General features: G+C 35.5%; 1 protein-coding gene across 3 annotated transcripts in view; it reads right to left on the bottom strand.

The window, feature by feature from the left end:
- Tnpo (transportin 1) overlaps positions 1–12,179 on the bottom strand; it is a 491,580-nt gene that overhangs the window by 189,915 nt on the left and 289,486 nt on the right. For all 3 annotated transcript variants that reach the window (XM_090390863.1, XM_090390862.1, XM_090390864.1), the window contains one exon: positions 2,151–2,238. In XM_090390863.1, coding sequence (XP_090246989.1) covers positions 2,151–2,238 — 88 coding nt within the window. The remainder of the gene's footprint in view (positions 1–2,150; positions 2,239–12,179) is intronic.

Here is a 12,179-nt window from a genome sequence, read left to right as displayed (position 1 = left end):
TTACAAAAAAAAGCACATGTTCCTAAAGATTAGAGAGCATTCCTTAAACATTTTCATGGGTGATTGTGTATCTATGCTAAATTCGATATTTCTTATACTTAATCCCAAACATTTTTAAACCCATTTTTATGAAATGGGTTTAAATTTATGAAATATCCATTTCATAAATTTATGAAATATCCAGGTCTATTTATGAAATATCCATTTCATAAATAGACCTGGTCTTTTGGACAAGGCCACATCCAATAAGTTCTACATATTGGATGTGGCCTTGAGGATGAGGAAGGAGAGTAGATTATAAAATCACTATGTAGTGATTTTATAATCTACTGGAACATACTTTATTTGTACCATTCTATTAATATTGTAATGTATCCAAGTGTCTGTGTATATGTGGTAGCCAAATGTTATCATTCACTGTAAGATCACTATTTACCTGTCCTGCTTATTGGGGGCCTGAGGCCTCCTAAAATTAATAATAGAGAAAAGAAGAGAATACAATTTAGAAACACATAATGCATTTATTGATTTTGAAAAGGCAAATACCAAATAATATCCTAAAGGCTATCACAAGTATATATGAAAATAATCAAATACAAATAAGATTAAATCATGAGCTATCATATACAAGAGATAAACCAAAGGGTCTGACAGGGGTGTCCCCTCTCAACAACTCTTTTTAATATCTACTTAAATGAAATAATAATAAAATGGAATAAAAATTTATATCAAGGAATTAAACTTTCTCCTACAGTGAACTTAAACACTCTCCTTTCTGCGGCGACCAAATAATAATTATAAATTCCGAAGATAACTTACAAAAAACTATTTTAGATCTAAATGAGATATCCAAAGATTATGGTATGATAATATCAACAGAAAAATCAAAAACTATGGCCTTTAAAGGACAAGATCCAGCAAGAACTAAAATTGTAATATATAACAAGATCTTGGAACAGGTGAATTCATTTAACTACCTAGGATGTATGATCACATATGAAAAAGAAAAAGATATAAACGTAAAAATTGCAAAATATTTAAAAATAACAAGTGCTATTTTTATATTTAAACCAAATCCGACTAAAAGTATACAATACATTAGCCCTACCACTCTTAATGTATGGAAGCGAAATCTGGACAATAAAACAAAAAGACAAACAAAGATTAATAACAACAGAAAGGAAGTTTATGAGAAAAACTGCAAAGTAAACCTTATTTGATCACAAAAGAAATGAAGAAATTATGAAAGAATTGACCCAAGAACCAGTAATAGTTAGTAAAAAATTAAAATATATAAACCTAAATGGATGATGGAACACGTTCAAAGAATGAAAACAGAAAGATTACCAAAACAAGCCTTAAAGTACAAGCCAATAGGAAAAAGAAAACCAGGATGTCCTCTTAAACGATGACCTCTAAGGCCGGAACAGGCCATGCTAGGCCTAAATCCTTGATACACATGATGATGAAATCCATATATTCCTGTAAGAAAAAGAAAATGAACATACTGTGCAGAAACAAACTGTGCTTAATCAATTTGGGAATGAGGGATCTTTTAAAGAATTTTGTGAGGCCTTTGATCCTTACCATTCATTAACACATTTGCTGCCAACTATGAGTATACTCATAGTTCGTATATGAGCTACACAAGCCAGCTACGAGTAAACTTGTATGACGCTTACTGCCGGCAATAAGATTACCGTACTGACCTTGAAGAAGTGAAAATGCTTGGCTTGTGGAGCTAGCAGCAAAACTGTGTATAGTCATAGATGGTATATGCTCTCCACAAGCCAACTACGAATACACTCGTATGATGCTTATCGCTGGCAACGAGATTACCGTACTCACCTTGAAGAAGTGAAATTGCTCGGTGTACGAAAACAGACTATGCTGAAGTAGCGTGGCAGCGAACGTGTTAAGATGAATAAACTGTAAGATGTATCTGAACACATGATCTCTATGTTTGGAGATCCTCATTCAGAATGTTCTTCACCTTTTCATTTCCAGCAATATTGTCAGTTTTTTATTCTGAAAGATTGCTTGAAGGTGCAAAATGTTAACAGAAATTTGTTATTATATATATTATTTTGTCTGTGTACAGTCAATTATATTGGAATTAAATCCTAATTGTTTTATAGAAAGTCACTTACGTATACATGGGTTTACATGTTGAAAGCAAGCTTTGGTTAAGTCTCCTAAAAGGGCAAAGGAACTCTGTCTAACTTCAGGCATGGGATCCTAAATGCAAAGAAAAGTATTACTTCAAAGTTGAAATAAATTTACTATTAATAAGTTAAAATCTCTCTTTCATTCAGCTGAAGAGAATTTATACAGTTAGTATACAAGTCATATTCAAAAAAAGACCAACTTTTGCTATAATGACTTTATTGCTCATTTTAAAACAATTTAAGCACGGTCCCCCTTCAAAGTAGTCCCATCTACTGGTGATACACCATTCCCAACATTTGCTCCATTGTTGGAATGCTTCCTGGAATGCACTTTCTGTGATGGCATGCAGTTCTCTTAGCATATTTTCCTGAATCTCATTGCATCTTGGGTTCAACATCATAGCCATAAATCCACAACTCATCCCCTGTTATGATGTTCTTAAGAAAGTTTTCATTACCATTTGCAGTGGCAAGCAGTTCCTGATTTTGAAGTTGCACTGATGCAAGTCATCTGAAAAACTTCAGATGCATCATGTCAGTGCAAAATTCATGCCATGTTTGTTAACTCACAGTTCTCTTTCTGATCGTCAGTCAACAAATGTGCCATGAATTTTGCAAAGATGCGATGCATCTGAAGTTTTTCAGTCAAAATTTGATGGCAAGATCCTATGCTGATGCTCACTTTGGCAGGAACTTCTTGGACAGTTAAACTACGATTTCCATGAATAATAGCACGAACTCTCTCGACATGGTTGTTGTCTGATGTTGAAGGTTGTCTAGGCCTGGGATCCTCCCCAATGATGTTCTGTCCTTTTTAAAATGCTTAAACCACTCATACCAATGCATTCAAGCTCATATAGTCCTCTTCATATGCTTGGTTAAGCAATTGAAATGTCTCTGTAAAATCTTTACCAAGTTTGCAGCAAAATTTCACACACACACACACGCACGCACGAGTTGTTCTTCAAGCTCTTTCATTGTCACTAATCTGATGAAAAGCTTGTGAACATGCTCACTTCAGCAGATGTAACTCGACGGCTCATAGTAGAACGGGGCAAATGGCAGTTTGTTGTCAAAACTTGCAGCTAGGTGTGCTCAGTAGTCACAGCACGCTCTCTCTGCCAGTTAGCGTGTTATTTAAAAAGTTCGGGTCTTTTTTTGAGCACCCCTCGCATATCATCCTCTCCCAAACAAAAAATGTAATCCCGTTTCTTAAGTACAGATTTCTCTGGACTCAACTCACTTGTAATATATACTCCATATCAGAGAAGTGTTACAAATACATTTACAGCTGCAGCAGCAACCCCCCCCCTCCCCCCCAAAAAAAGTTTTGAACCTGACTGGATAAAATAACTTATTACACGCAAATCCCAGATTGATCCAGTTATAGAATGCTTCTCCAACATAAATATAGCTATTACTTATTACGATTAAGGTAAGATTTTTAGCTAAAGTACTCTTCAAATTATATGCAGAGAATTAGAAAAGAACTATTGCTCATTAGGTGTTGGGAATTGAAAAAGCAAAGCGACGATATGGAAAGAATCTGACAGGTTGTATTTGAGTGGACATCATCTTTTGAAGAATGTGTCTTATTTGTGAGAATGTTTCTTCTATAATCTAACTTCTAGTATTCAGTAGACATTTAATAATTTAACAGCATACAGATAACAATTAATTCTATCTTCCTTGTGATAAGTTTCTTCTATAATCTAACTTCTAGTATTCAGTAGACATTTAATAATTTAACAGCATACAGATAACAGCAATTAATTCTATCTTCCTTGTGATAACAGTAAACATGTGTGATTAACAGTTTAGACTATGCAACTTCAGTTTCTAGAAATGTGTTTCCTTATTTTTATTACTCCAGAAAGAGTATCATGTACATCTTTGATTTATTTTTAAATCATTGTTTCTGTAATTGGTTTTGTCATATCTATCACTAAATACGACACGATGTATCTATCTAAGAGCCTGCTCTTTTCTCAGAACTTATATTAATTTGGTTGGGATCTAAATGGTAATATGTCATTATTGACATTTGCAATATTCATCCTTATGGCATACTGAAAAGATTCATACTTCTTCAAGATTAATGTCATGATATATACTTTTAACACCACTTCTAATGTTGATAGAATGTTAGAAGCGCTGGTATACCAGTTAGAAAAATCTCATTTCTGTTTTCACCAATTAAGAAAAGCATCTCTTGTTTCACTCTATGGCCAAAGTGTATAGTATCTAGCAAGTCTGCATGGTTTTTGAATGTCACTACAAATCTGGTTTCAGTGCAACTAAATAACGAATAGCAAATACCTGTTGGATTTCTGCTCAGGAAATGGACTGGTTATTACTAACACTATGTTCCAACATAAAAATGTGCACAAATTCACAAAGAGAGAAGAGGCAAGGAATAAGAAAAGTCTCATTTTCTAGTGCAACTAAATAACGAATAGCAAATACCTGTTGGATTTCTGCTCAGGACATGGACTGGTTATTACTAACACTATGTTCCAACATAAAAATGTGCACAAATTCACAAAGAGAGAAGAGACAAGGAATAAGAAAAGTCTCATTGACTAAGTTATTGTCGATAATGATGTTTTCTCCCTGATGCAGAACACCAGAGTGTACAGTGGATTTTTAATTGGAAGTGATCACTACTTAGTCTTGAGCAGCATAAAATTGAATTTCATATTGAAAAGAAGAACATATAAAGAAGTTTCAAAGCATATAAAAGTTGAGCAGCTCTCAGATATTAAGTGTAGACTAAAATACACAAACATTATTCAAGAAAAAATGAAAGAGTTTGAGAACAGGAACCAAACCTTGGAGATTCAGCAGCAAATCCCGAAAAAAACATTGATTGATTCAGCCAGAGGGGCATGTGGTGAGGTTTTCTGCAAGGATAGAAAAATCATAACTCCATGGTGGACACATGAAGCTAAAGAGGCAGTGAAAGAAAAGAAGAAAGCATATCGACAGTTCTTGCCAAATAAGTCAGCTTGCGTTCTTAGAGAATACAGAGAAAACACTAAACACTGTGTAAAACTAGTCATGGGAAGACTTAGGCAAGAACAAAGAAAAAAATATCAAGAAGATGGCAAAATATTCTGGAGGCTATTGAAAAAGATCAGAAATGGAGGGAAAAGTGCAGTAAAAGGAATTAGAGGATAAAGGTGACATGAAAACTGGTGAAAAAGATATTCTTGATGTATGGAGTAATTACTTTGAAAAATTGCTAAATGAAACAATCAGTGACAGCACAGTAGTAAAAAACACTCAACAGGAATACATCCATACTTGAAGTAGAAAAGGCCATCAAAAGCCTGAATGTGGAAAGGAAATGAAAGTAGGTGATATTCAAGTATGGAGGTACAGACGTCTTACAGTGGCTACACTGCATAGTTCAGTGTAGCCACTGAACTATGGGGAAAAAGAGTGCAGGTGGCTACCATCTTGGAAAAAAAAAAAAAAAAAAACCTGGTGTCAGAAAATGCAGATAAATGAAAAAGTGCACACCTTGTGCAATAAAACAACAGGGGGGAAAAAAATCTGAAATTGATGAATCTGGAAATAAGTTGTAATTAACTTTAAAATTCTCCAAAATGTGAACATTCACCTGTTAAGTAAAAATAGCTGGCATAATTAAAACAGAATGCCAGAAAAACCCTAAACAGTATTTTCTTCCAAGGGGCAGGGTTACCAAATAACTCACTTTCATCAAAATACAAAATTATGCAGCTTCAATTTAATTTTTAATTTGATGATTTTCACATGGAATGATCCAATATTTATTTCGCCTTTGGAAGTGAGGGACCTCTATAAGATTTTTTTTTTTTTTAATTAATGTAAGTTAGCTAGTTATATATGAAAGTGGCAATATTTTTTTCTGCCAAAAATTCTGGTTTCTCTTTCTGCAAATGAGAATTAGCCAGAACAATATGCATAACTAACAGACACATAATATACTGGTCTCACAGTAGTTTCAGCTGTAATTCCAACAACCATCCACTAATCATGTGGAGTATGGCTGTTGAACAGTTGGACATTAATGATTTTTGTAACTGATGTCAATTCTACAGAAAAGACATATAGTATAAGATTAATGCTAGTATAAGACATTGTAATGAAGTGGTGGTGAGGGACACAGTCATCAATCAATCAATCTACATGCTGTCTTATACACTGAATCAACACTGTTTTTTTAGGAAGCTCTCAGGAGATCACCACATAAGTTGCACAAACAGTATTCAAAGGTCGGATACATTTGTGATTTGCACAGTGTAAAAAGAGACAACTTCATCTCTTGGATACCTGGAGATGATACTGGTGACATAAATTGATACCATTTCCAACATCATTAAGACTTGGTCTATAATTCACTACCTCTGTGTCGCATGTTCACTTATGTAATGGAAATACTATCTCAGGTAACTTCCACTCCCTTGGCATGGCCAGTGCAGTGGCTTACAACAAATGGTAGTGGGATATCACCAATTATCTCACCCTCTAATCTCAGCCCTCAATCTGAGTGGAATGAAATGGTGAACAGGAAGAAGGTAAGATGATGAAAAAGCTTTGTTACTATTCCCAAGAACATGTTGAATATTAAACCTAGATGGCCAGATTTATGAAGAGTAATCCAGATGGGGCCTTATTATAAAGAGGTATAACTCCTTATCTCTGTTTGCATCAGTGGATTCTTCAACACAATCAACAAAGATCTCTGATCTCAAACCATTAATACATATTAGTAAGAAATCAGTACTCAGCTATGTGCAAATTAAACAGCTGCAAGGAGATTGATGATGGAATATGCAATTTTCTTAGTTGGACAGTAAGAGGCTGCATGATGGAGTGCAAACATGTCATGGAGGAATGCTATTCTGTTCAGTGCTTAATGTTGTAAACAAATATGCCAAAAGCATGCATAATCTCTTTCACATGCATAGCAACAGGCAAATGGTAGTCTTATGTGTGTGAATATTGAACTTCCCAACAAAGTGAAAAAATACCAGCCCACATGGAAAGTTTAAGAAAATACTTAAATACTTAATATTTAAAATCTTGTGTGGATATTTTAAGTGATTGTTGGGAAGTTCAGTATTCAATAGAAGATCTACACTCCATTTTGACAGAGAATAGCAGACAGAATACAAAGGAAGTGCACATAGATACTTTTTATTTTCTGCTGAAAAGAGTTCATCAACAGACACAATCAACTGCTTATCAAAGTTTCCTTTCAATGACCCATGTGTTATAAGAATGACAGTAAATTGTGAAATCAACAACATATTGGGCCTTGCCTTTTGTGGAAAGAAGTTGTTCAATGACTAAGTTTATTTTGACAGAAGAGAATGTCACACTTAAGACCGAGCCTCTGGGAACACCCTTTTCTTGGTGATATGGCTGGGATAACATGCTTCCTATTTAGACTTGGAAGACTCAGCCAGAGAGAAAGTTTATAATAAAAACAAGACAATGACCACGAGACCTAGATTCTCCTTCTCTCTCACGGATCTCCTCATATCTGAGGACTCGTAACCTTCCTGATGATCTTGGCCATTTCTTTCTCCCCTATGCTTCTATTATTGCTTGTTCTAGTTTAAGTCCAGCGATTCTTGATATTTGGTCAAACCACCTATTGGGGAATTTCCTCTTTTTCTTTTCCCACATGGTTTACCTTTTCCAGGCAGTTGCCTTTCCTTCAACATATGTGTCCAAAATATTGCAGTATTCTCTTTTCAATCATGTTTATCAGTCTTGTGTGGATATTTAGTTCTTCTAGAACTGAATATCCACACAAGATTTTGTTTGTTCACTGTTCTGTCCAAGACGCTCTTAACAATCTTCTCCAGTACCAGAGCTCGAACGCCTCAATTCTTCTTCTGTCATCTTTTGTCATTGTCCAAGAATCAGAAGCATAGAGAAAGATCGAAAAAAACTAAGGTTTCTACAAGCTTAATTTTCGTCTTTTTGGAGATGTGCCTGTCTTTCCAGATCTCAGTTAAATCAGTCATCACTTTCTTAGCTAGTGCTATTCTTCTTATCTCTTTTTTACATCCATCTTTTTTTTTGTTATTATCACTCCAAGGTGTAGTTGAAATGGTCGACAATTTCAATTCCTTCTATATCTATCTCTTCTGCGTTGTTTAAAAATCATTATTTTGATTTTATCTTGATTTATTCGTAAACTGTGGATTAAGCTTTCCCATTCTGATTGATTTAGGATGGATTTTAATTTGCTTGTTGCTATTATCACTGTGTCATCTGCATATTGTAGGTTAGTGATTGTTCAGCCACCTAATTTAATGCCTCCATTCCATTGTCACAGGGGACAATGAGTTTTCAATTCTTACTGTTGCTTGATTTCCTTGATATAAGTTCTTTATGAGAGTTATTAGATGGTTTGGTTTTCCTGATTCTTGCATGATATCCCACCTCATGTAGTCAAAGGCCTTGGAGTAATCTATAAAGCATAGATAAATACTTAAGTTGAATTCCCTTCCTTTTTCTATTATTTGTCTGATGTTAGATATATGATCGCTAGTCCTTCGACCTTTTCTGAATCCTGCTTGTTCTTCTGAGATCTGATGATCTATAAAACTTTGTAATCTCTCCCTAATAATGTGTAGTAAAATCTTGCTGGTATGTGAGATAAGGGCAATGGTGCGGTAGTTTTCACAGTTGTTGTGATTGCCTTTTTTGTAGAATGGGATAATGGTGGAACTAGTCCAGTCATTCGGCCATCTTCCAGATTTTGTTGCATAAATCAAGTATCCAGTTGACTGCATTCTCTCCAATTTTTCAGCATTTCAGCTAGTATTGAATCAGGAACTGGGGATTTATTTTCCTTAATTTTTTGATTGCTTGTTCTACTTCACTTTTGAGGATCTCCAGTTCCATTTCCATAGCTCCTTCATTTTCTTGTTGAACAGCTGGGTCCTGGTAAAGCTCAACACAATACTCTTTACCAGGACCCAGCTATTGTGTTGAGCTTTACCAGGACCCAGCTATTCAACAAGAAAAGCTGGGTCCTGGTAAAGCTCAACACAATACTCTTTCCATCTTCTGGCTATGTCATTAGTGTAATTTAAGATCTTGCTGTTTTCCTCTGCAATTATATTAAGTTTTGGTTTGAATCTTTTGGTTATATCCTTAACCTTCTTGAATAAATCTGTTGTTTCATTAGAGTTGGAGTGTCTTTCTATTTCTTTACAGATGTTTTGGAATATAGCTATTTTTATCTTTTTGACAAGATTTTTTAATAGCTTTATTCGGATTCAGGTAATTTCGGTTTTGCCACTCTGTTGTTTTAATTTGTTTCCTTTTTTCAATTAGTTCTAGGGTTTCTTTTGTAATCTATGGACTAACATTCTTTTTTATTGGGATGTTTTTGGGTGCAGATTTTTCAATGGTTTGTTTTAGGTGTGTCCAATATGATTCAATGCTTTGTTCTGAGGTGTGATTTTTTGTTTCTTGAGCTCTGATTCAATGTCCATTGTAAATTTGTTGTCCATTTGTGAAAAGTCATATATTTTATTGCTGTTATTCTTGCTTGCTTTCAGATGGATCTTTAAATTAGAGATTAATAATTGATGGTCTGATCCACAGTCTGCACCTGGCAGTGTTTTGGTGTTATTGATTAGTGCCCTTCATTTTCTGTCAAATAAAATGTAGTCGATTTGATTCTTACATCGATTCCCAGGTGGTATCCATGTGTATAGTCTCCTCTTGTGCTGTTTGTACATAGTATTAGTGATTGCTAATTCCCTTTCAATGAAGAACTCCAATAGTTTTCTCCTCATTTGTTTCTAATTCCCAGTCCATATTTTCCAATGATTCCATTTAAGTGATCATACGTCTAGGAGACTTCAATGCTAAGGCGGGAAGTCTCCTAGAAGTATTCGAATATCCTTTCTTGGTATTGCATCCATAGTTTCATTAGGTGTTTGTACAATTTCTCACTTATTTCATCTTCTGCATTTGATGTGGGTGCATAAACTTGTATCAGTGTTGTAGGAATTGGGTTGGTGTTTAATCTTACTGTTATGATTCTGTCACTGACTGAGTTGCATCCTTTTACTGCTGTACTTATGTTTTTATTAAAATGATGGCAACTCCCTTTCACTGTTATGGTCTGGACCAAAGAAAAACACCTTGTTTCCCTTGCAAAATGACCATGTTCTTTCCAGTGAGTTTCAGCCACCCTAAGATTAGTATCTTGTTGACTTCCATTTAATTCTGTATTATGTCTAGTTTCACAGGTTGCAGGAGTACTCTGATTTTCCATGTTCCTATCTTTAAGGTCTTTCTGAGAGTTATTTTATGATGATCTGAATGGTGATTTTGTGGGCTGGGATTGTCATCAGTCTTGTTGACATCATTGTTCCTCAGCATAGTCAAATTTGGTCTTTGCTGCACATTCCTTTCCCCTTCATGCTTAGCGGTACCACCTTGGTGTGCCGGGTTGATGGCTTTCCCCTCTGTTATAAGTCTGTACTATCATTAAAGTTATCATGGGATAACAGTAGAGTGGTTTCCCGTTACCTTGTCTACTGCAGTATCCTGGACAGAGAGATGAACAGTTCGCCATAGCCCAAGGTTATCACGTTGGAGCCAAGTCAGTCCTCTGGATCTCCACCTCTTATAGCATGTATACTACAAGAAGTTACTACTAGTAGCGCTGATGTCCATTACTAGGTATGTTAGTTGGAAGAGAAGGAAACCCCCCTAGCCCCCGAATACTCTAATAGCTCTGGGGAGAATGGAGGAAATCCTCCTGGGGTTAGAAAAGAGATAGACAGAAAGCTTAAAGTAAAGAACCCTTTTTATGAGGAATGTTAGTATGATGGTAGAAGCAATAAGTGAAAGAATAAGAGAAACGTATGACCAGAAGCTTGAAATAGATCATATTTAGCTGTGGGACCCCAGGTTAGCCATTCCCGTGCCTGCAAGCTGAAAGTCCCATGAGTGGAGACCTAGATTATAGGTCTTTTAAGATATGCCATAACATACATTCCAGAAACGTAACAGGATGTTTTTTTTCCAGAATGCATCTCTTATACACATTTCTAGATAGACCAAATGATCCAATGTTGAACAGAACAAGGAAAGCTACACTGTATGTCATAGAAAAGATTGTTGAAATATGCACTAGTTGCATATTTCAGAAAATGATAAATGCCAGATTTCTTGTATATCCTACAAAGATAGCTAGTAAGAGTATCACACTGACCAGCTGTTTTTGTAAGACTGGTCAATAACTGATTGCTTGCGTTCGACCTTCTCCTTGTTTTGAGAAAGCAATAATAACTGACCATCATCATATCATCATCATCATCATCAAATTCCTGCCATGTACCCTCAAGGGGTGTACAGGATATGACAGCACTACATGAAAAAATTACATCATTACTAACTTCCTATCTACAATTTTCCTCCAAATCAGTCTGTTACTTGTCAAGACTCCAACATTATCAAATCTTATATTTCTATCGTCTAAGGCACTTTGTACCATATCAATCCACCTATATCTTGGTCTTCCTCTGGGTCGTTTTCCTGCCACCTGGCAGAGAACACTCGTTTTGCTAATCTTTCCTGTCCCATTCTATTTAAGTGACCATACCACCTGAGATTAGCTCTGCTAACGCATTCCTGGATGCTGACAATGTCAAGTTCTTTCCTAATATCCTCATTTTTAATATGATATTGCCATTGATGCCATCTGTTCACGCCTCTAATCTTTCTCAGGACTCTCATATCTGCGGTCTCTAGTCTTTGGTCAAGTGTTTTACTTCTGACCCAGCTCTCAGATCCATAAGTTAAAACTGGTTTGAACACTGTCTTGCATACAGCTAATTTAGTGTTCCGACAAATTTCTCTCTTATTCCATATGAATTTATTCAATTGACTTCCCACGATACCAGCTTTGCTGATTCTGTTGTCTATTTCTATATTTAATTTACCATCTTCAGTAAATATCGTGCCTAAGTAGCTGAAATG

Source organism: Typopeltis vanoorti, chromosome 3 (genome assembly GCF_054136105.1).
Source record: "Typopeltis vanoorti isolate ZY-2024b chromosome 3, IOZ_Tvanoo_1.0, whole genome shotgun sequence".
In the NCBI taxonomy this organism is placed as follows: domain Eukaryota; kingdom Metazoa; phylum Arthropoda; class Arachnida; order Uropygi; family Thelyphonidae; genus Typopeltis; species Typopeltis vanoorti.
This window is presented reverse-complemented; position numbering and strand designations above follow the sequence as displayed.